The sequence below is a fragment of the Sphaerodactylus townsendi genome, linkage group LG03 (assembly GCF_021028975.2).
Source record: "Sphaerodactylus townsendi isolate TG3544 linkage group LG03, MPM_Stown_v2.3, whole genome shotgun sequence".
NCBI classification, from domain to species: Eukaryota; Metazoa; Chordata; class Lepidosauria; order Squamata; family Sphaerodactylidae; genus Sphaerodactylus; species Sphaerodactylus townsendi.
Window position 1 is genome coordinate 7,486,334 of NC_059427.1, and position 23,371 is coordinate 7,509,704.

General features: G+C 43.6%; 2 protein-coding genes across 3 annotated transcripts in view; one reads left to right on the top strand and one right to left on the bottom strand.

Moving 5' to 3' along the window:
* Positions 1-5,918: 5,918 nt before the first annotated feature.
* Positions 5,919-23,371, bottom strand: part of LOC125428577 (zinc finger protein 665-like) — a 44,970-nt gene continuing 27,517 nt past the window's right edge. The window contains exons 1-5 of one of the 2 annotated variants that reach the window (XM_048488929.1): positions 18,415-18,542; positions 13,082-13,211; positions 11,802-11,905; positions 10,631-10,760; positions 5,919-8,611 (exon numbers count right to left, since the gene is read on the bottom strand). In XM_048488929.1, the coding sequence (XP_048344886.1) occupies positions 6,498-8,611; positions 10,631-10,760; positions 11,802-11,905; positions 13,082-13,211; positions 18,415-18,495 (2,559 nt within the window). In that variant the 5' untranslated portion in view covers positions 18,496-18,542 and the 3' untranslated portion in view covers positions 5,919-6,497. Of the gene's footprint in view, positions 8,612-10,630; positions 10,761-11,801; positions 11,906-13,081; positions 13,212-18,414; positions 18,543-23,371 lie in introns of those variants that run through there. The other variant, XM_048488930.1, reaches the window with a different exon arrangement.
* LOC125428900 (zinc finger protein 665-like) overlaps positions 21,120-23,371 on the top strand; it is a 41,372-nt gene continuing 39,120 nt past the window's right edge. Inside the window, exon 1 of the mRNA XM_048489609.1 lies at positions 21,120-21,262. Within this exon, the coding sequence (XP_048345566.1) occupies positions 21,182-21,262 (81 nt within the window). The 5' untranslated portion in view covers positions 21,120-21,181. The remainder of the gene's footprint in view (positions 21,263-23,371) is intronic.

Below are 23,371 nucleotides of genomic sequence, written 5' to 3' on the forward strand. Positions count from 1 at the left end.
AACTCTAACTTCAATGCATACAATTTTGTAAATGTTGGTCATCTATATGTCATCATGTATATATAGGTTACATTCAAAATGTGTCATTTGTGGATTAAAACCAACTTTCTTATCATCTTTAAATGTTTCTCACAGTTGATAAAATGAAACCAGTTTTTAATTATCTTTCAAATCATTCATAGGTTTAAGTTAACATTTATTATCTTGAAAATGTAGGCGATTTTTCTTGCATATTCACTTCTTTTCTGGCCAACGCTTCAATGGGAGACAACCAAAAGGAGGAACTCCTGCAACAAATCTCTTATATTTCAACCATTTCCATAGTAAGCTCATTCTAACATAATAATTAGAAAAATCTTTGTGTATTTTCCCCTTATACTACAAGTATCCATGCCAACCAAAGCTCCTATCATGTCCCTCCAGATTCCGGAGTTTACTGTTCTTTGACGTCATCCATTCCCTTATCTATACTAAACAAGCAACTTCAAAGTACAGATTTAAGTTAGGTAACGAGAGACCCTTCTTTCCTTTCCATCCTGGACATTTTCATATTTAATTCTTGGTTTCTTGCCCTGCCAAATGAAGTTATGATATCGTTTTGCCATTTTTAAAACATGATACAGAATTGATTATTGGAATGACTTGAGCCAAAAATAACATCCTTGGCAAAACATTAATTTTTATCATGGATTTTTCCCTCCAAAGGACACATTCAATCTACTCCGTCTAAACATGTCTCTCTTAACTTCTTTCATACTTTAACATAGTCACCCACACTCCCAGATATTTTATTTTTTCACCACCATAAATCTAGATGTTGGAGTCAAATGCAGTTGTGATTTTTGGATAATATTTTTGTTTTATCTTTGTTCTCCCTTATTTTACTTAATCATCTTTCTGCATTTTAACAGAGTCGTCCAGTATAATCACCACATAATCTAGAATGCTCTGCTTGGGTCTTAGTGCATAACTAGTTCTGCATTAGGACCCAAGCAAAGCATTCTACTACAAAGATGGTCCAGTATGTGATGGAAGAATGTGCCATTCTACTGTCATGTTTTCGTGGAAAAGAGTATAGAAGTTTCCAATGTTTTAAGTTTATCTTCCATCTCTTCCTTTATTTTTAGGAGCCACTTAATCAAATCTGTCCTCCATCCTCCTTTCAGAAGCCCCCAATTTATTTGTTAATTGCTCCATGTATATTTTTCATCAATTCAGTTATAACTGGTTTTCCAGGTATTATTTCTATTAGTTTTTTTTTTGTAATTGCCATAAACCCCCATGTGCCCTATGTATCTCTCATTACTGTATGATCATGTTGCAATGGTCTTTATTTCTCTGGCACACCAAACAACTGGCCCTTATCCATTCATCCATGTAGCTGCCTAACCTCCCATTCAGCCATTTTCTCCTCCTTCTCTTGCTCCATTTCCAAAAGGATTAAAAAAATATATACATATTTTTCATATTGACCTGGTGATGTATTGTTGAGGCATAAATACAAACTTAATATGCTTGATGGGATCAGCTTTATCAATTTTGCATACTGAACTTGCAATGTAATGTTGAGGCAGATATCAAACTAGCATGGTTGGTTGAATCAGCTTTGTCAATTTCACACGCTGAACTTGCAATGTTAACATTCAAGCAGAGATACAAACTAGCAAAGTTGATTGGAAAAACTTTATCAGTTTCACATAAACCTGTTAATGTAACATTAAGCAGAAAGCAATTTTGAAGCTGGGGAGATTTCATTATTACTTATTTTATTTATTTGTTAGATTTATATCCCGCCCCATCCTCAAAGGACTCTGGGTGGGTTACAACATAACTTAAAATTTCCTACAACTTTAAATATAAATCCTGATTTAAAACTTTAAAAACAAGAATATTACAGTAATGCTGGTTAATAGATTATATAAATTACCGGTAATCCATCCTGCCATTTCCACCCCTCCTTCCCCACTCTCCCCCTAGAGACCGAAAGATGTTCTAGTACAGTGATGGCGAACCTATGGCACGGGTGCCAGAGGTGGCACTCAGAGCCTTCTCTGTGGGCACGCACAAACAGAGTCCCCCCCCCACACACACATCTAGGCTGGCCTGGGCCGCTGGGCTCGATTATTAGCATTAAACCTAAGACCTAGTTTGGGGGAAGCAGTGTAGGTAACCCTGTTAAACCCCACTGATTTTCATGCAAAGAACTAAAGCGCGATCCTTTACCTGGGAGTAAGCTTGGTTGCTGGCAATGGGGCTTGCTGAGTAAACCCCTCCTAGGGCTGTGATTCACCCGTTGGAAGAGTTGCACAGTTGCTTCAAAGCAAAGCCAACAACTACCACCAAGCTTACTCCTGAGTAACGCATGCCTCAGAGCCCACCGTTTTTTCTAATCTGAAACCTCAGTATTTGGGTTAAATTGCCGTGTTGGCACTTTGCGATAAATAAGTGGGTTTTGGGTTGCAGTTTGGGCACTCAGCCTCGAAAAGGTTCGCCATCACTGTTCTAGTATATTAGATCAATCAATTGCACCAGGGATAGAATGCTGAGATGCTGGGTGTGATTAAAAAGAGTACTAGGAGTAATCGCTGCATGTAATCAGACACTACTGCAGTAAGGACCATGTGTTACTGCCGATCAAATGTAGCTCAAAAATGTGATTCTTTGTGGGAATGGCCTACATGTTTCTATTCCTTTAGGTAATGATGCTGCTCCAGCAGTTATTTTGACTTCCATTTCAGGTTGGTAGTTCTCAATAGTAGAAATGGAGGCTGAAACATTTTTGAACTGCCACTTCAAAATTTAACAGTGCAGTAAAGCTTAAGAGCCTGTACAACAGAAAGAAGGGGGGAGGGTTGTTCTTCTGTGTCACAGATGACATCCCATTACCATCAGGAATAATACATTTTTTCAGCAAAAGTGTGGATTACTGCAAAAGGCACGCAAAGGAGGAAAAACTCAAAATGATTTGGGGGGGGGGGGAGATGTATGTGGAATGATCTCACAGAAAACATTTCAAAGCCGCAAGGTGTGACCCCTGGAAAAATCCTTGGTAAGTTGTGGATGCAGAAAAGGCCTGAATTTGAACCTTCCAAGCTCCTTCTCTGTCCCTTTCTGTTCTCTTTTTTAAAAAATTGAAATGATGTATCTTTCCATGAAAGAAAGCAAAAACCAGATGCACCCAATCCACAGATCAGAAAGAAATATTTCAGGTTGGAAATTTAAAAAAACCCAACTCATTCCTTTTCTTAAGAAGCAAACATCTGAGGGGATTAAAGCACTACTGCCTGGTTTTATAGTTATAGTATATTTAGCGTTTTTGTCATGCTCTGTGTGTGTTTTAAATATTTACTGGCTCTTCTTATATTCCTTTCGAAATGACAAAAAAGGAATCTTCAGCTGTCTTAAGATGGCCTCGAGCAGGATGTGAAGGAAAATTGTTCCCAAGCTTTTTGACAGCTTAGAAAAAGGGCAGGCAGGAGACCACCACTTGTGATCCAGCATTGGACTAATGGCAGGCCAAATATGTCCTTCCACTGAATAAGGTTCTTGCAAAAAATGCTGGGCCTTGTCACTGGTGGGATTCAAATAATTTAACAACTGGTTGTTTACAAGCACATTTAACAACCGGTTCTGCCAAGTGGTGCGAATCTGCTGAATCCCACCACTGGGTCTTGTACTGCAGAGATTCAAGAAGGGAAAAGAGGTACAAACAACACCACAGAGGAAAGGAAAGGAACAAACACCTGCAGCCAACGATTTCTGAAATCTGCTTCTTCCAGGGGCAGAAAGCCTTTTCCCTAAAGGCATGTTTGGATTTATACCCCTAATCTACGCCGAATTTAGGCAAACAACAACCCATAGGGCTCCCTTTAAATCCCCCTCAAATTCATTTGAATGCCCAAATCGCAATTTGGATTTGGGTTGAAACATTCAAATGGATTCAGCTTGTATTCAGGCAGCTTGAATTCAATCCGAATACAAGCTGAATCAGGCCCCAATTCGGCTGTTTTGGCAATTCGGCTATGCTGAATCACCAAGCCTAGTTTTAACCTTCAAAACCAAAAAATAATTTTTAAAAAACCAAATATAATAGGAAAAAACATTTTATTTGTGCAAATAGTAAGCTAGAAACACAAAAAGTCAGGGAGTATCCCTGAATAAACGCTGCATCCACTTTTTATACATCTCTTAGATTACATCAAGCTTCATAAGTAACACATACATACAATAAGTTATTTTTCAGTTATTTTCCATCACACATCCTGTTCAGATGTTCACTCACACTAAAGTGACAGAAAATCACTTAGAAGTTCAAGGACATTTTCTGGAAAGGATATCCAGTTACTAAACAAACATTAATATTTTATGTTTATTAAGGTAGTTCCACATGAGTATTTTCCAAAAGTAGTACAAAATTCCTACTGTATAAACCGGCAGAAAGATTACAAATGCAGAAATTTAAACTAAGAATGTTCTTGTTTCAGTACTGTTTCTCCCCTGTGTGAATCTAGTGATGTCTAGCTGGGTGGACATTCTGAAGGAAGCACTTTTTCCATACTTCAAGAATTGATATGGTTCTTCCCTTCGTGAATCCTCTGATGTGCAGTCAGACTGACATTCCAAGAAAAGCGCTATCCACACTGTAAGTATCTATATGGCTTCTCCCCTGTTTGTTTATTAGATTTTTTATATTGCCCCTCCCTTTTTGGCCCAGGGTGGTTTCTAGCCTGAAAACATTATTCCATATAGAATACAATAAAATCAACAAGTTAAAAACCATACAGTTTTTATCCAAATCCAAATGGCAACAATATGGGCAATTCAAATTGAAACTACTTAGAGAGTCAAAAGGTTCAGAGAGGGTTGGGGATTAAGGGGAGAGAGGCCTAAGATGGTAACCCATCTGATGATACAACAGTGATTGGTCTCATTCGAGACAACGATGAAACCGCATACAGACGGGAGGTTGAACAACTAGCCTCGTGGTGCCACTGGAACAATCTAGAACTGAACACACTTAAAACCGTAGAAATGGTGGTAGATTTCAGGAGAAACCCTCCCATCCTACCTCCTCTCACAATACTAGACAACACAGTATCAACAGTAGAGACCTTTAAATTTCTAGGCTCCATCATATCTCATGACCTAAAATGGACACATAATATCAAAAATGTCATTAAAAAAGCACAGCAAAGATATGTTCTTTCTGCGTAGCTCAGGAAGCTCAAACTTAGGGCTGTTACAGTTATACAGAGGAATCATTGAGTCTATCATCTGCACCCTCTATAACTGTGTGGTTTGGTTCTGCAATAACAAGATGCGGCACTGAACTTCAGAGAATAATCAAGAACTGCAGAAAAAACAATTGCTGCTAACCTGCCTTCCATTGAGGACCTGTATACTGCACGGGTCCAAAAAAGTGTGTATTTACTGACCCTACGCATCCCTGGACATAAGCTATTTCAACTCTTACCCTCTAAGCAGTAGCTACAGAGCACTGCACACCAAGACAACTAGACATAAGAACCAGTTTTCGAATGCCATCACTCTGTTAAATAAATGAATTCCCTAGATAATGTCAAACTATTTATTATATATTTATTATATAATTACTGCACTACTTTTTTCATAATTCCTATTACCCATCTCCTCCCAATTACTTATTTGTATGACTATAGCCTGGGCTGTCATTTCATTTTATTTGATGATTTTACATTTTATGTTTTTATTACTATTGATTGTTTCCTGATTGCTTACTAGACCTATATGACAATCATTAAGTGCTGTACCTTATGATTCTTGACAAATGTATTTTCTTTTATGTACACTGAGAGCATATGCACCGGAGACAAATTCCTTGTGTGTCCAATCACACTTGGCCAATAAAGATTCTATTCTATTCTATTCTATTCTAACCCTTGCTGCTTTAACCATAAGCCTGCTAAAACATCTTGATCTTACAGGTCCTGTGAAATTGCATCAGATCCCACAGGGACCTCATCTCCCTAGACAGAGCATTTCACCAGGTTGGGGCCAGGACTGAAAAGGCCCTGGCCCTGGCTGAAGCAAGCCAGACTTTACCCTGGCCAAGGTAATTCACCTGAGCCTCCCCATACTCAAGGAGGTGTCAAAGAAAACATATTCTTAAAGGTCAGTGCAGCAACTAGTTGCACCCTGTCAAGAGTCAACTTCAGCTCAACCACAGAACCTTTATCTTAGCTGGATTTAACTTCAGCCAAATCTTTTTAATGTATTTCATTACAGGCCCCAACCAACTGGCCTAAACACTTGGGGTAGAATCCAGATGACCGCCTACAATCAGATACAACTGGGTGTCATCTACATGTTGATAACAGCCAAGTCCAAACCTCCACATCAACCCACCAAGAAGTACATATAAATGTTAATAATGGTGAGAGAATTGTCCCCTGTGGGACACCACACACCAATTGATGGTGAGCTGAGGTACTTTCACCAATTGCAAGTGACTTCAGTCTTTAAGGAATGAGGACAGCTACTGTAATGCTATCCCAGATAACCCAGCAAGGACAAATCTTTTGATGTGCGCTTAGGCTGATATTCGAAGGGAAGCATTTTCCACACTCCAAGCATTTATTTGGCTTCTCCCTGGTGTGGACCTTCTGATGTTTAGTTAGGTCACTATTCTGAGAGAAGCACTTTCCACACACTAAGCATTTATGTGGCTTCTCGCCTGTGTGAGTCTTTTGATGTGCAGTTAGGCTTCCATTCCGAGAGAAGAACTTTCCACATTCCAAGCATTTATATGGCTTCTCCCCTGTGTGAGTCTTTTGATGTGCAGTTAGGTAGCCATTCCGAGAGAAGCACTTCCCACATTCTAAGCATTTATACGGCTTCTCCCCTGTATGAATCTTTTGATGTGCACTGAGGTGGCCATTCTGAGAGAAGTACTTTCCACATTCCAAGCACTTATATGGTTTCTCCCCTGTGTGAGTCTTTTGATGTGCAGTTAGGCTGGCATTCCAAGAAAAGCACTTTCCACACTCCAAGCATTTATATGGCTTCTCCCCTGTGTGAATCTTTTGGTGTGCAATTAGGCTGACATTCCAAGAGAAATACTTTCCACATTCCATGCATTTATATGGCTTCTCCCCAGTGTGTGTCTTTTGATGTGCAGTTAGGTGACTATTTTGCGAGAAGCACTTTCCACACTCTATGCATTTATATGGTTTCTCCCCTGTGTGAATCTTTTGATGTGCAGTTAGGCGGCCATTCTGAGAAAAGCACTTTCCACATTCCAAGCATTTATATGGCTTCTTCCCTGTATGTATCGTTTGATGTCTAGTTAGGTCACAATTCTGAGAGAAGCATTTTCCACACTCCAAGCATTTATATGGCTTCTCTCCTGTGTGAATCTTATTATGTGCAGTGAGGCTCCCATTCCAAAAGAAGCACTTTCCACACTCTAAACATTTATATGGTTTCTCCCCTGTGTGACGCCTTCGATGTCTACTTAGGTGGCCATTCTGAGAGAAGCACTTTCCACACTCTAAGCATTTATATGGCTTCTCCCCTGTGTGACTCTTTTGATGTGCACTTAGGCTGACATTCCAAAAGAAGCACTTTCCACACTCCAAGCATTTATATGGCTTCTCCCCTGAGTGAGTCTTTTGATGTACAGTTAAGTGGCCATTCTGAGAGAAGCACTTTCCACACTGCAAGCATTTATATGGCTTCTCCCCTGTGTGACTCTTTTGATGTGCAGTTAGGCTGACGTTCCAAAAGAAGCACTTTCCACACTCCAAGCATTTATATGGCTTCTCCCCTGTGTGAATCTTTTGATGTACAGATAGTTGGCCATTCTGAGAGAAACACTTTCCGCACTCCAGGCATTTATATGGTTTCTCCCCTGTGTGCACCCTCTGATGTTTAGTTAGGTCACTATCCTGAGAGAAGCACTTTCCACACTCTAAACATTTATATGGCTTCACCTCTGTGTGAACCTTTTGATGTCTAGTTAGGTTGCTACTCCGACAGAAGCAATTTCCACACTCCAAGCATTTATATGGCTTCTCCCCTGTGTGAATCTTTTGGTGTGCAGTTAGGTGGCCATTCTGGGAGAAGCACTTTCCACACTTCAAACATTTATATGGCTTCTCCCCTGTATGAATCTTTTGGTGTCTAATTAAGGTGCCATTTTGAAAGAAACACTTTCCACACTCCAAACATTTATATGGGCTCTCCCCTGTGTGAAGCTTTTGATGTGCAGTAAGGTGGCCATTCTGAGAGAAGCACTTTCCACATTCCAAGCATTTATATGTTTTCCATTGTGCTGTATTATTCTGACATTTTTTATCACTAAATTTGCTACTAACCCCTTTTTTATTTACAAGACCCTCATGCTCTCTCTTTCTCTTCAGTGTTGTCTTTTGGTCTGAGGCTTCAGGTTGACTTCTACTCTGACAAGCAACCAATTCCTTTTTCTGCTTCTTTTTGGCTTCCTTCGTCCTTCTGCACTCTCGCTTTGGTACCGCTTCATCCCAAGATTTTGCCTCCACCTGCAAATAGCTGTCTATTCCCACAACTCTCCTTCTGGATACCTTTTCACACATCATTTCCTTCACATCTGCAACTGCAAAAGAGAGGCAGAAATCAAATAAGAATGAAAAGGTACAGATACCAGTTAGAAGACACAGTTAGGGATAAGTGGTCATTTCTGCAGTGAAAATCTGGGGCATGAAAAAACCTCAGAAAGAAAAGGAGAAATGGGTAACCAAAGGAAGTGGGAGGGGATTCGTTTCTTCTTTTGCAGAAAGTTGTTCTTGAGGCAGAAATCAAATAAGAATGAGAAGGTACAAATATCAGTTAGCAGTTACAGTTAGTATTAAGTAGTTTTTTCTACAATGAAAGTCTTGGGCCTGGAAAAACCTCAGTAAGGAAAAAGGAGAAATGGGTGACCAAAGGAAGTGGGAGGCGATTCCTTTCTTCTTTTGCAGAAAGTTGTTCTTGAGACTACATTTAAGTTCCTATGTTTTCTGATGTTTATTCAGAGAAAACTCAAAAACTGAATAGGAAAATAATTTTTTAATCTTGAATTTTATTGAAATGATTTTTGTTTATGTAAAAGGAATAAAATTTTGATACAAATCTAGAGCTTGGAGACACAGACAGACCACACAGATCTATCTACAAACCTGGAAGATGTCCCAGGCTTGCAGAAAAATGCGGGGGAAAGGTGCACCTAAAAATAATTTAAGCAGTCCCTAATACATAAGAAACAAATGCCTTCTGTAGCCATTGCTAGGGCACCAGGCTGGATTTTCAGCCTTCAAGCCTTGGTTTCTGTCCATCAGAGGTTGCTTTGGCCTTTGAGAGAGGATTTCCCTAAGCCAAGTTCAGCAGGAACAGGCAACTTGATATAACGTGATTTGAATGACTCACCCAGGATTCATGGTTTGCAGCTACATTGCCAAAGCCAGTTTGATGGAGTGGTTGAAAAGTCTGGGAGACGTTGGGTCAATCAGACACACACAGCTTAATCTACCTCACAGGATTGTTGGAAGGTTAAATGGAGCAGAGACTTGTGGAAGCCTCTTTGAACCACTGGTGGTGGTGAAAAGTGCCATCAAGTCACAGCTGACATGGCGATCCTGCAGAGTTTTCAAGGCAAAGGATGTTCAAAGGTGGTTTGCCATTGTCTGTCTTTGTGTCATTCTGTGGTGTTTTGTGGAGGTATCCTATCCGTAGACTAACAAGAACTGACCCTGCTTAGCTTGCAGGGTCTGAAGAAATTGGGCTAGCCTGGACTATTTTTGAACCACTATTAGGGTGAAAAAAGCAGCAAATACTTCCTCAAAATGGGGGGCTACTGGAGACAATTAGGTAGGGTCTGACTATTATCCAGGAGGTCCAGGTGCAAATCCCCACTTTGTCACTGAAAGTTGCTGATCATGAACCAGGCATACATTCTCAACTTAACCTACCTCACAGAGGTTGTTGTGAGGATGGGTAGGAGAAAAGAACAATACAAGCCAATTTCTTGTCCCCACAGGGGCTTGGACAGATTTATGGAGGAGAAGTCGATCTATGGCTACCAATCTTGATCCTTCTTGATCTCAGATTGCAAAGGCCTTAGCAGACCAGGTGCTCAGGAGCAGCAGCAGCAGCAGAAGACCATTGCTTTCACATCCTGCATGTGAGCTCCCAAAGGTATCTGGTGGGCCACTGCAAGTAGCAGAGTGCTGGACTAGATGGACTCCGGTCTGATCCAGCAGACTCTTTCTTATGTTCTTAAAGGAAACATGACATTTGCTATTTGTTTAATTTTGCCTACAGTGTGCCAGGAAAAGTTGATCTCCAAGGCTCATCCAATATTGCTGCTAATATTTTTCTCAAGCAATAGAAACAGGCTAGTAAAAACTGGCTTGGGAAATTTCTGAAGATTTGGGGGTGGACTATATGGAGAGTAGGGTATAGGGAACAGAGGGACCCCAGCCAGATATAATGCTTTAGAGTCACCCTCCAGGTGTGGTAGTTTGATTAATTCTTCTGTAGCAAACGGAAATGTGCCCTGTAATAAAAAAGGATAAAAGGAAGATGCCACCCTCTCCCTTCTGGTCCATGATCACCATAAAAGATCAAAGATCCTTACCCAGAGAGGCCATGGTCTCATAGTTTTCCTCGATCACTTCCCAGAAGAGTTTTCTTTGGCCTGAATCTAGGAGAGCCCATTCTTCCCCTGTAAATATCACAGCAACCTCCTCAAAGGACACTGAGGATCTCTGAAAGATGAAAATGTACCCCACTTGATCATATCTTCCTGTTTCCAAGCATTCAAAATAGAAAGAATCCCATTGGTCAGTCAACTGACAGACAGAATGCAATACACCAAACCAATGGAAACAAACATTGTCTTTGTTTCTTTTAGCACTTGACAGTTACAGTACATTGAGACTCTCCATGAAATATAAACTCAGAAAATTTCACAGTGCTTCAATTGGTCAAATTCCCTTAAAACTCATATCCAAATAATATAAAAAACCCTAATTGACTGTAACAACATCTACTAGACCTTCTCCCACATTTTACCCTGGAAATACTTTCTTTTTTATCTCCAGAAACACATAAAAATTAAATTTGCCCAGAAGACGTCTGCTTTAAAAATCTTCCTCTGTAGGGGCATTCTGTGTTACTATAAAACTTGTATCTAGTGATGGGGGAGAGCTGCAGGATACACTGTATAGCCAACACAAACCTGCTTTCTCAGAGATTTTTCCAGATTTTTGTGAATTGGGGAACAACTGCAGCTCGAATTGCAAATAAACCATGGTATCACCTGAAGAGATTTTGGGTTTCCTACAAGCAGTTTAAGGCAAAGACAAACATATTGCAGACAAAGTTAAGATTTCTTGCAGATAAATTATTAATATGGTAGGAGGGGGGATTATTTCTGTTTTACAATAATAAAGTGAAAGCAAGGAGACTCAAAATTGGCCACACCATCATCAGGACAGTGGGAGAAATGAAGGGAATGGGAAAATCCTGGCTGAGGTTAGCCACAGAATGCTAGCCCAGATTAGCTGCAGAATACCCTCCTGCTTTTTTGTAATGGAAGCAACGGTTTACTCCTGAGAAGCCAGAAAGGTGAAGGAGGACAGACAGGATGGGTGGAGTAGATCACCTCTTGCAAAACAAACTTTGAGAGCATTTTCCAGTTCAGAGATATTTTTGAGTGGTATGCTAACTGGAAACACACTTTGGAGGAAGTAGCACTCTCCTCTCCTCTATTTTGCCCAGAGATGCTGAGAAAATCCTAATCTTACCTTTCCTGCAGAGGTACAAAAGCCAAATTCTTCCTCCAGCTGTGGGAAAGAAGAAAGAAGAGAGGCTCTGTGGAATTCCACATTCCATATTTTTCCTTCTGCACCTTGAGAAAAGAAACAAATGCTCTGTGAACACCTAGAACAGGCAGGGTTGACCTCTCTGATGCTTGCAAAGCCTTTTGGGAAATGCAGTTCCCTGCAACAAGACCCAAATGGAATTTTTAAAACCCAACGTCTTTGGGAACATGGAAGAGATTCCTTTGCCTGTTTGTCACTATAAGGAGCATCTTCCCACACATAGGAATAAAATGAATCTTTCTTATTTTATGGCATTTCCTGCTTCAGTGACTTCTGTCCTCTTCAGGCTGAACACAAAACTTATCTCACAGCAACAACCCAAAGTCATTACATTGTCTACTCTATGAACATCTTGTCACTCGGGGGAAGGTTTATACCACAAAAAGAAAAAGGAAAGAGTGTGTAACAAATGAGATTCCCCCTTATAATGGATTCAAGGACTTTGCTAAGTTTAATCAGATCAAAGGCTCCTGTAAACAAGGAGGTAACTAGAGCTGCTTTATACTGGCTGTCAGCTAGAGAGCTAGATTTCAATCAGAGTGCTGTGAGAGAAGAAAGTCATTCTGAGGCAGAGAAAGCTGACGCAGAAATTGAGGGAAATTGCTCGGCACTCTTAGAGAAGAAGGTTTCTCTTTTTGAAGAGAAGACATGAACAGGACCTCTGTTCTGAGGTCCTAACCAGCAGTTTAACATTGAAAAAGGTTCGGCCTCCAAAACAGCACTCCAGCCAACGGAACAGAGACCCGCCCTCCTGACTGCTGCCAAACGCGGGTTCGTGGGGAGGGCTGCATTACTGAAACCGCGATAGAAGGGTAAGTTTTCCCAATGGACAAACTGCAGTGGGGAGCACGAACCCGTGCTCAAAAGAACCCAAATCTTACGAGCTCGGTTTGCCTCCACTTTCACTTTTGAAGTGCGGAATCAACCACAGAGATATAAGAAGAAGAAGAAGAGTTTGGATTTATATCCCCCCTTTCTCTCCTGTAGGAGACTCAAAGGGGCTTACAAACTCCTTTCCCTTCCCCCCTCACAACAAACACCCTGTGAGGTAGGTGGGGCTGAGAGAGCTCCGAGAAGAGAAAATAAACAGTATTTTGCACATATATTGATTCAAAAGCTAGAAGGGAGTGGTCATCACAGGTTCCAAGAAGATGCCACTCCCTCCTCTTCCAAAATCACAATAAAAAGACAAAGATCCTTACCCAGAGAGGTTGCAGTCTCATAATTTTCCTCTATTACTTCCCAAAAGAGTTTTCTTTGCCCTGGATCCAGAAGAGCCCATTCCTGCTCTGTGAAGAACACAGATACCTCCTCAAAGGACACTATAGATCTCTGAAAGTGGAAAATATTGCCAGATGATTGATTTCTGCCCTCCAGCATTCAAGAATGAAAGAATCCCATCAGCCTCTCATCTAATGAACACAGTGAACACAATCATCCAGCTCTGTAAACATCAACTGGCTTAATTAAGGTGAATGAGTCTTTTCTTGCATTTCCCCCACCCTCCAATATACCCAAGGCCTATACACTTCAGGCTTTGTCATTCTCAGGGCTTGGGGGGTGAGAAATGCAGGGCACAAAACAGGCAGCACAAATCTGCAGCCTCAGAGACATTTTGAATATATGCGTATTGTGGAATCACTGGAGTTTATCCAGCATGTCCTTACAACTGTAAGCAGGGTTCTGCATCATCTCAACAAGTTTTCAAATCATACAATAGAAATGGTTTAAACCAGTGGTTCTCAACCTTCCTAATGCTGTGACCCTTCAATACAGTTCCTCATGTTGTGGTGACCCCCTAACATGTTGTGGTGACCCCCTAACAGAGCCCTATGGGGGTGGAGCGGTTAATAAATCCAAATAATAAATAAATAAATAAATTTATCCATTTTACAGATGGAGAGGGTCCCAACCCGCAGGTTGAGAACCACTGGTTTAAACCAACGATACATATCTTGCAGAACAATAATTAAATGGGTGGGATGGGGTGGGGCGTTATTGGGCTATAATAAAAGCTAGGAGCCTTAAAATTGGCCACCAGTTTCAGGGTGATTGTGGGAATTGTGATGCCAAAAATGAAGGTTGTAGAAACATCCTGACTCAGATTAGCAACAGAAAACCTACGTACCCTTTGCCAAGTTAGCGAAATCTTAGGATACTCAACAGTGACGACTGGACCTGTGAATGGGCAAGGCAGATTTTTCCATGAACCTGAAAATGGTCGTAGGTTTACAGAAAAATCTGAAATGCAAAAAATGTAAAAAAAAACCCAACCCAATCACTGGAGGCTTAAATAACTCAGTGATAAAAAAAGAGCACCTGTATGGATTGCCTCAGTGAACACTACAAGGCAACCACAGGTTCCAGGTTGATGACGTCAGTAAAAGGCAGGGGGAGGGGACAGGTCCCTTTCCAGACCTATTTTAGCATTTGAGGGAGAACTCACTGGGGCCTGGTCTTGCTAGGGTTGCCACGTCCAGGTTGGAAATTCCAGGAGATTTTGTGGTGGAGTCTCAGGAAGGCAGGGTTTGAGGAAGAGAGAAAACCTGGCTGAATATAATGCCATAAAGCAGCCTGAAAAACAGCAATTTTCTCCTGGACAAATTTCTGTCACCTGGAGTTCAGTTGTAATTCTGGGAGATCTACAGGTCTAGTAGCAACCTCCTGGTGACTTGTTACCACCTGACGTGCATGACCAGAGTAGGCCTAGCTGCTTGCTACGGTTTGACAGCAGCCACTACATGAATGGCAGTGTCTCATACCAGGGCTTCAGAGTAGGGCCTTGGAGACCCAGCTTTGAATTCCCTTCTTGCTATGGGAGCTCACAAAGTGATTTTGGACCACTCACATCTTTTCAGCCTAACCTACCTCACAGAGTTGTTGTGCAGATAAACAGGAAGAGAGGAGACTAACATGAGCTGTTGTAGTCCCCACTGAGGAGTACGGTGGTATATAAATGAAGTCAATAAATCACAGAGATCGAATAGCAGCACTGCCACTCCTCTTGCTGGCAGTGGCTCCGTGGTGAAGAACTCTGTTGAAACCGTCACAGGAGTATACCTGGGCCTTGGCACTCGCTTAGTCCAGTCAAGGTGGTGCTAAGCACACAGGTGAGGACAGGGCCAGATGCAGTGGCGTAGCTAGGGAAAATGGAGCCTGAGGCGGACTCTGAATTTTCCACACACGCCCCACCCCCACCCCCATGCACCACTTACCGGATAGACGGGAGCAGGTCCCAAGGCCCAGCCACACCCCTCCTTCTTCCTGGAAGTGTGGGGGGCCTGGGCGTGGCGTGCGCATACGCTGGCCTTGTCCCAGGTAGCACGCATGTTATGCCGAGGCCAGCCACACCCTTCCTATTTCCAGTGGCTGGGCTACGCCTACGTGGGCTCCGCCGACAGCCCAGCCCACCCCCTCTAGTTCGGGCCAAGCAAGATGGAGCCGGCCCAGCCATCAACCAGAGCCTGTGCTGCACCTGCACAGATTCCACCAACAGACTGGCCTGCCCCCTCTCGCTTGGGCTGGGCCATCAACCAGAGCCTGTGCTGCACCTGCACAGATTCCGCCAACAGACTGGCCTGCCCCCTCTCGCTTGGGCTGGGCCATCAACCAGAGCCTGTGCTGCACCTGCACAGATTCCGCCAACAGACTGGCCTGCCCCCTCTCGCTTGGGCTGGGCCATCAACCAGAGCCTGTGCTGCACCTGCACAGATTCCGCCAACAGACTGGCCTGCCCCCTCTCGCTTGGGCTGGGCCATCAACCAGAGCCTGTGCTGCACCTGCACAGATTCCGCCAACAGACTGGCCTGCCCCCTCTCGCTTGGGCTGGGCCATCCAGCCAAGAGCCTGTGCTGCACCTGCACAAATTCCACCAACAGACTGGCTCTGCCTCCCTCTCTACAAGCTTGGGCTGGGCCATCAAGCAACAGAGCCCTGTGCTGCACCTGCACCAGATTCCGCCAACAGACTGGGCCTGCCCCTCTCGCTTGGGCTGGACCCATCAGCCAAGAGCCTGTGCTGCACCTGCACAGATTCCGCCAACAGACTGGCCTGCCCCCTCTCGCTTGGGCTGGGCCATCAACCAGAGCCTGTGCTGCACCTGCACAGATTCCGCCAACAGACTGGCCTGCCCCCTCTCGCTTGGGCTGGGCCATCAACCAGAGCCTGTGCTGCACCTGCACAGATTCCGCCAACAGACTGGCCTGCCCCCTCTCGCTTGGGCTGGGCCATCAACCAGAGCCTGTGCTGCACCTGCACAGATTCCGCCAACAGACTGGCCTGCCCCCTCTCGCTTGGGCTGGGCCATCAGCTGGGGCCTGTGCTGCACCTGCGCGGGCTCTGCTGACAGCCCGGCCAGTTCCCTCTTGCTCAGCCCGAGTGAGAGGGGCCAGCCGGGGGGGGGGGGCAGTGATGAGTCACAAGTGTGGGGGGCGATTTTGCACTGCCACGTGACTTACCAGGGGTGCCCGGGGCATTTATCCCCGTATGTTCCCATTGTAGCTACGCCACTGGCCAGATGTACAGTTTGGGGAGGGGCAAAAGTACAAACTGATGCCCCCTCCCCTTCATGAGGTCAAGGACAGAGAAAATTGCATTAACAGCATGCAAATATGAATATTAACAATATGTAAATACGAACAGCATGCAAATACTGAAAACCCCACTCACAACACAATGCAGTTAACCACACCTTTGCATAGCAAGTTCCACCCAAACACTTACTGATTGGTTCCCCACCCCGGGACATGGACAATATATACCCCACTAAAACATGCCCTTCTCACTGGACACAGTGTGCAACAAACTTCCATCTGTGATACACCCCTGAAGATGCCAGCCACAGATGCAGGCGAAATGTTAGGAACAAGACCCACCAGACCACGACCACCCAGCCCGGAAAACCCACCACAACCAGCTCCATTTACAAGACAATTCTTTAATAGTCATAAAGATTCGGGACTATTTTCAACAGTGGGAACATGCTACTTTAACTTCCGCCGCACCATGCACAACCCAACATGGTGGGAAATAGTATGGTTTGAGTTACTGGGGGTAGAAACCATCAAGCAAATCATGGGAGCACACCCAAAATGACCAGCATTGGCCTTATTGTGCAGGAGAAAGAGTGGTAAGCTGTATGTAACCCCTTGGGTCTGGAGAAGAAGAAGAGCGCCTTGAATTCATTCTCAATGGGTAATTAAAGGGGGGGCGCTAAAAGTGCTTCAGGTTCCGCGGAGCAACCAAACTGCCCCGCTAACATGTGAGTGGGACTAAGTTTTAAAGGATATATGCTCAAGATTATGGGGCAAGGCAGTGAGCCAAGAATGCCAGGGTGGAGAGAAGTTCTTTCAGAGCCCTCAATCTAAAAATGCAACTATTTGGAAGTCTCCTTGAAATCGCTGAACTTTACCTCTAAGTAAATGTATTTGGGGGGTCAGTGAACTGTACCCCTGCTTTCTGCCAAAAGGTCCACGTGTAGGGGTCTCATTTAACTGGAGCCAGGGCAGGCCCCTGTAAAGCACTCTACCTGCCCTATGAAAATCTGCAGCTTTGTACAGCAAAGAAAATGTGACACCTCTATCCCCTTCACAGCTGAATTATCTTAAACCTACTCAACCGGCAGTTAAAGACCAGGCTTTGCACCAGAGGGCTTCTGCTTTGGGGGGGAGAGCCCCGCCAGATGTCAGATGCTTTGGACAAAGTGGGAGGTCTAGGGAGGCAGGACAGCGGTGCAAGTGTAACCCCTGTGTCAGAATGGGATGACCCAGAAAGGGGTGGAGTCTGAAAAGAAGCAGAATGCTGCAGAACTCATGAGGTTGGAGGAAGCAAGGCTACCAGGCTGGGACCTTGATTGATTTTATTAAGCCCTTAACACCTTGTTTAAGGTAACTGCAATGTTGTGGGGAACTAGTGGGAAGGGAGTTTATTTTTTTTGCTATATTGTAAATGTTAGAATTTATTGTTTCAGGGTTTTTGTGTATGTAAATGGTGAGAGTTTTCTGGGAACCTTCATCATCTTGAATCCCGTTCACCAAGCCTTTGAAGTCTTCAAAACCAACCACCAGCAAAGAAGAATTGGACTTGGCAATATCAGTAGACTGTAAATATAAGGACTTGAAATGCAAACCTGAACAGGACCTTGAATTGTAAATGTTAAATGTTGATGTTTAATGTTATTTGTAAAGAGAAGTAAACTGTTTTGTTTAAATTTGGTTCTTTGCAACTCCTTCCAAGTACTGCCCCACAGAACCCACAAGCTGAGGTTACACAAGCAGCTCCGAGGCCGCTAAGAATAAACCGTGAGCCCTGCAGGGTCAGATCAGAACAAAGCAAGCCTGGGTTAGTTACAGGGAACACATTCAAGGGGGTGGCAACAGAACCCACCCACCCACTCCCCCCGCCATGCCCAGATCCTCCCCGGGAAGCCGTTCTCCGAGTGCTCCCTCCGCCCGCCTCTTCCTCCAGTTTACGCGGATCTTCCGTCCCCTACCCACCTTTTTTGCCCAAAATCTGTTTTACCAAACCCTCAACTCACCTCTCCTGAAGACATGCAAAAGCCAGATTCTCCCCCCAAGTGGGGGGCACCAGAAAGAAGAGGGGGCCTGCAGGACACCATAGTCCTCAACCCTGTATCCCCCGCCCCCCCTCGATAAAACACCCGCCCCCATTTGCACATCGAAAAGAGGAGAAGCAGGGTTGACGGCTCTGATGCTCGCAAGGACTTCTAGGAAATGTAGTTCTCTGCCCGGACAAAACTACAGAAAATTGCGCCCCAGTCCAAACTTCTGACACCCATCGCTTAGATAATTTCACCATAATATCCGCTGAAAAATACAAGTCTAGCTCGTTAATCTTGTAATTAACAATAACAAGCATGCACTCACAGGGACAAGAACGCAACACTATGAAATTCTGCTTTTGCTGATGGAACTCTAGTACATTTAATTCCGCCCTCAGGAATGTTGCAATACATTTGAAAGGGGTGGGGGAAAGACCTGCAACAGGGATTTGCAAATAAAATCTGTAGTGTGTTGCAGGGCGGAAAACTTGGGAGTTTTTGTAAGGAAAGGGTCCAGCAGCTATGCTGAAAATTTGATGCTTCTACCTGGTAAAACAGCCCCCCAGACACCCGCATAGATTTCCTATTGATTGATATGGAGCCGTTCCCTTTAGTAGTTAAAGTGCTCCAGCAGTGGCGTAGGAGGTTAAGAACTCGTGTATCTAATCTGCAGGAACTGGGTTTGATTCTTCACTCTGACGCCGGAGCTGTGGAGGTTTATCTGGGGAATTCAGATTAGCCTGTACACCCCCACACACGCCAGCTGGGTGACCTGGGGCTAGTCACAGCTTTTCGGAGCTCTCTCAGCCCCACCTACCTCACAGGGTGTTTGTTGTGAGCGGGGAAGGGCAAGGAGATTGTTATGTGGAGTAAAAGAAGGTACTTTCTTTCATTAGTGGTGGCAATGTAATAAGGTCAGAAGATTAGGAATGAATGTGTTTATTAAGAGTATACAGAACAGAATAATAGATGAATGCAAAGAATAATTTAATTAATGAGGGTAATTGATTAAGATTTTACTAGAACAATTGGATAATTAAAACCTAAAACGGGAAAATATGCCTTTTTTAACTAATTTGAGTCCTAAGAAGGAAGCCACTGATTCTCTTTGGTTGTGTATAAGATTCTCTAAACCTGCTTGGTATTGCTATTGTTGTTATTTCAACTCTTACTTGGAATTATATAGTTTATGTGTATTTTTACTTTTACTTTTTAACAGATGTTTATAATAAAGTCTAATTTAATGTTTGGCCTTTTCTTTTTCAGATTTTGACTTTATTTAAATGGCACTTTGGGGGGGGAGGGGTTTGGCATATTGGTATGCACACCTCTACATGGTATACTAAAATGGTGAGAATAATTCCCTAAGGCAGTGGTGGCGAACCTATGGCATGGGTGCCAGAGGTGGCACTCAGAGCCCTCTCTGTGGGCACGCGCAGAGTCCCCCTCACACACATCTAGGCTGGCTTGGGCTCGATTATTAGCATTAAACCTAAGACCTACTTTTGGGGAAGCAGTGTAGGTAACCCTGTTAAGCGCTGTTAAACACCACCGATTTTCATGCAAAGAACTAAAGCGCGAACCTTTACCTGGAAGTAAGCTTGGTTCAACTGGTTGTTGTGGGTTTTACAGGCTGTGTGGCCGTGGTCTGGTAGATCTTGTTCCTAACATTTCACCTGCATCTGTGGCTGGCATCTTCAGAGGTGTATCACAGAGAGAAGTCTGTTATAAGAGGAGTCTGGACACAGTGTATAACAGACTTCTCTCTGTGATACACCTCTGAAGATACCAGCCACAGATGCAGGTGAAACATTAGGAACAAGATCTACCAGACCACAGTCACGCAGCCCAGAAAACCCACAACAACCAACATTGACAATGATGCTGTTTGGGGTGGATGGATGGGAAATCTACCCTGAACAGCATCACTTTCAATGTTGTTTAAACTAGAGAGCCCAGAGTCTCTCTTTAAGGTGGATTTAAAAGGAGAATCTGGGCTCTCTAGTTTAAACAACATTAAAAGTGATGCTGTTTCAGGGTGGATTCCCTCCCTTCAAAAAATAGCATCACTTTCAATGTTGTTTAAACTAGGGAGCCCTGGGTGTGTTCAGATTTGTGTGTTGGGGCATGTTCTATAATGTGATGGTGACTTTGAGATGACCTGGTGCAAAGAAATGTTGTTTTGTCGTGGTGGGGGAGGGATGCTGCCCATATGGGGGGGGGGGGTGTGTGCAAAACTCAGAATTTGTCCAGGGCTTCATTTTCCCTAGCTACGCCACTGACCCAGGCGGACAGCATACAAAGTGCCTTGTCATGCCCTACTGGTTGAAGCATTGGTCTCTTTCCCCAGAAGTTTTATTTCCACACCGGGGTGTGCTGGAGCTGCCTCCAAAAAAGGCAAAAACTAATAACAAACGTCTTGAGAAGGGGTCCAAGTTGCTCCCAAACTACTCTGGAAAATCAATTACCAACAGTCCCTAGTAAATAAAGAAAATTGAGAAAGGCCGAACAATTAACAATAACGGAGGGCTTTTGCAAGTCACAGTTACAAAACGTTTTCAAATTCAACACAAAACTTTTTCCCCATCAAAAACTCCCCCTTCTGTTCTTCCCTCTGGGTGAGATTGTTGCAGGAAACTACATTTCCTAGAAGGCCTAGCGAGAACCGAAAAGGTCCACTCTGCCTTTCCCAGGCGTCTTGCGACGGGTGTTCCACCGAGGGAGAGAAGGAGGTTTGGGTACTATGGAGCATCGCAGAGTCCCTCCTCTTTCTTGTTTCCCACGACCGGAGGGAGAATTTGGCTTCTGCGTGCCTGAAGAAAAGGTGAGTGGCGCACTCATGAAGCCGATTTTGGGCGAGGAGAGAGAAGATCCGCGTGAAATGGAGGGGGAAAGGAAGAGGCTTTTTGGGGGGTGTGGGGAGCTTCTGTTTCCATCCCCTTCAATGCATTCCTGCTTGTGTAACCTCAGCTTGTGGGTTCCTGTGGGGCAGTACTTGGAATGAGTTGCAACAACAATTTTTAAACAACAAAATGGTTTACTTTTCTTTACAATTAACACTTGTAAAACATCAACATTTAACGTTACAATTCAAGGTCCTGTTCAGGTTGCATTTCAAGTCCTTCTATTTACAGTCTACTGATATTGCCAAGTCCAAATCCTTCTTTGCAAGTTGGCTGGCTCCTGAAGACTCCAAGGGCTTGATGAACAGGTTGCAACATGATGAAGGTCTCCAGGAGAACTCTCACCCATTACAACCACAAAAGAAAACCCTGAAACAATAAACTCCAACATTTACAACATAGCAAAAACAACAACTACCTTCCCAGTAGTTTCCAACAATATTGCAATTACCTTAACAAGGTGTTAAGGGCTTATAGAAATCAAGGTCCGAGTCTGGTAGCCTTGTTCTTCTGCAAAGGAGCTCTTTCAGCCTCTCTGCTGCTTCGAGTCTCCACCCTCTTACTGGGCCAACCCATTCTGGGCATGGGGGTTACACAAGCACTCGCTTCCTCTTTAGCAGCCTTCTTAGCAGTCAGAGCTGATCGCCCAGGGCTCATGGTTTGTTTTTACTTCTCCTCCTTATTATGGAGCTGCTCCTTCCACCGACAGGAGGGCGAAGGGCTTGTCATCGTGCCTCTCTGCCCAACACGGAGGGGAGCTGCTGAAAAGTTCCTGTGCGGGCAAGCACAGATGAAGGTGAACAAGTAGCTGCCCAAGGAAACTTCGGCTCCAGTGGAGAGGTCACAGGAGTGGAAGGCTATGTGATAAAATACATAGAAAAATATGTAAAGGTAAAAATAAAGATAAATATAGATTTACTATTTATAGGTATAGTGGATTATACTATAATAGAACAAAGAAAAAGAAAACTTTTCAAATTCATGATTAGAGCGGTCCATGCAGTAATAGCATTGGGGTTGCGGAAGGGACAAAAAAAAAATCTGGACAACCAATGCAGGGAAATGGTTTGGAATATGTATGGGAGCAAATACAATTAGAAATTTTCGACACAATGTCAAGAAATCAAATATGGCAAAAGGAAAAAACAAAAAAAGGATATAGGAAGGAGATTTGGATGGAATTCAAAGACTGGCTAAACGAAATTGGAATTACAGAAGAAAAATGGATAAGAAGATTGAAAAGAATGGACCTGCTGCTGTGCATCTAAAGAAGAGAAGAAGAAGGAGGGAGGGGGGAGAAAGAGGGAAAAATGATATGGAGGATGTATATAAAGTATACAATATAAATCTGTAACAATTCCGAAATATCAATAAAAATATTAAAAAAAAAAAAAAGGAGTGGAAGGCTGCGGTCGTTTTTAGAATGAACAGCACTGGGGTGGCGGATCATGCCCCCCTGAGAATCAAACTCTGAGCAAAGCCTTGCCTTTATATCCTGACTGGGTCAGTTAAGGTTATTCAGTGCTCAAGAAAATACATTTTTTCACATGGGCAGAGCGGTTTTCTTTGCCATACAAGCTGCAGAACTGCTAGGACAGGGGTAGGGAACCTGCGGCTCTCCAGATGTTCAGGAACTACAATTCCCATCAGCCCCTACCAGCATGGCCAATTGGCCATGCTGACAGAGGCTAAGACAGGACTAAGCGCTTGTGGTTCCTGAACATCTGAGAGCCGCAGGTCCCCACTTCGTGCTATAGGACAAGGACAGCTGTAACTCACCTGACATCCCGGTAAAGTCAAGTCCCTGGATGAGATTTTGTTGACCTGGACACCGTGTCTCGGTTTCTGAGGTCCTTTTGGCCCAGCGGCAAGATGACAAGTTCCCTGACCCCCACCTCCCACCCCAATATTCTGGTGAATCTCAGTGATTTCAAGGGAACTTTAAAATAGTTGCATTTTTAGACTGTGGCCTCTAACAGGACTTAGACTGGCGTAATTCTGTTCTGGATTGCAATGTAAACATTACGCAA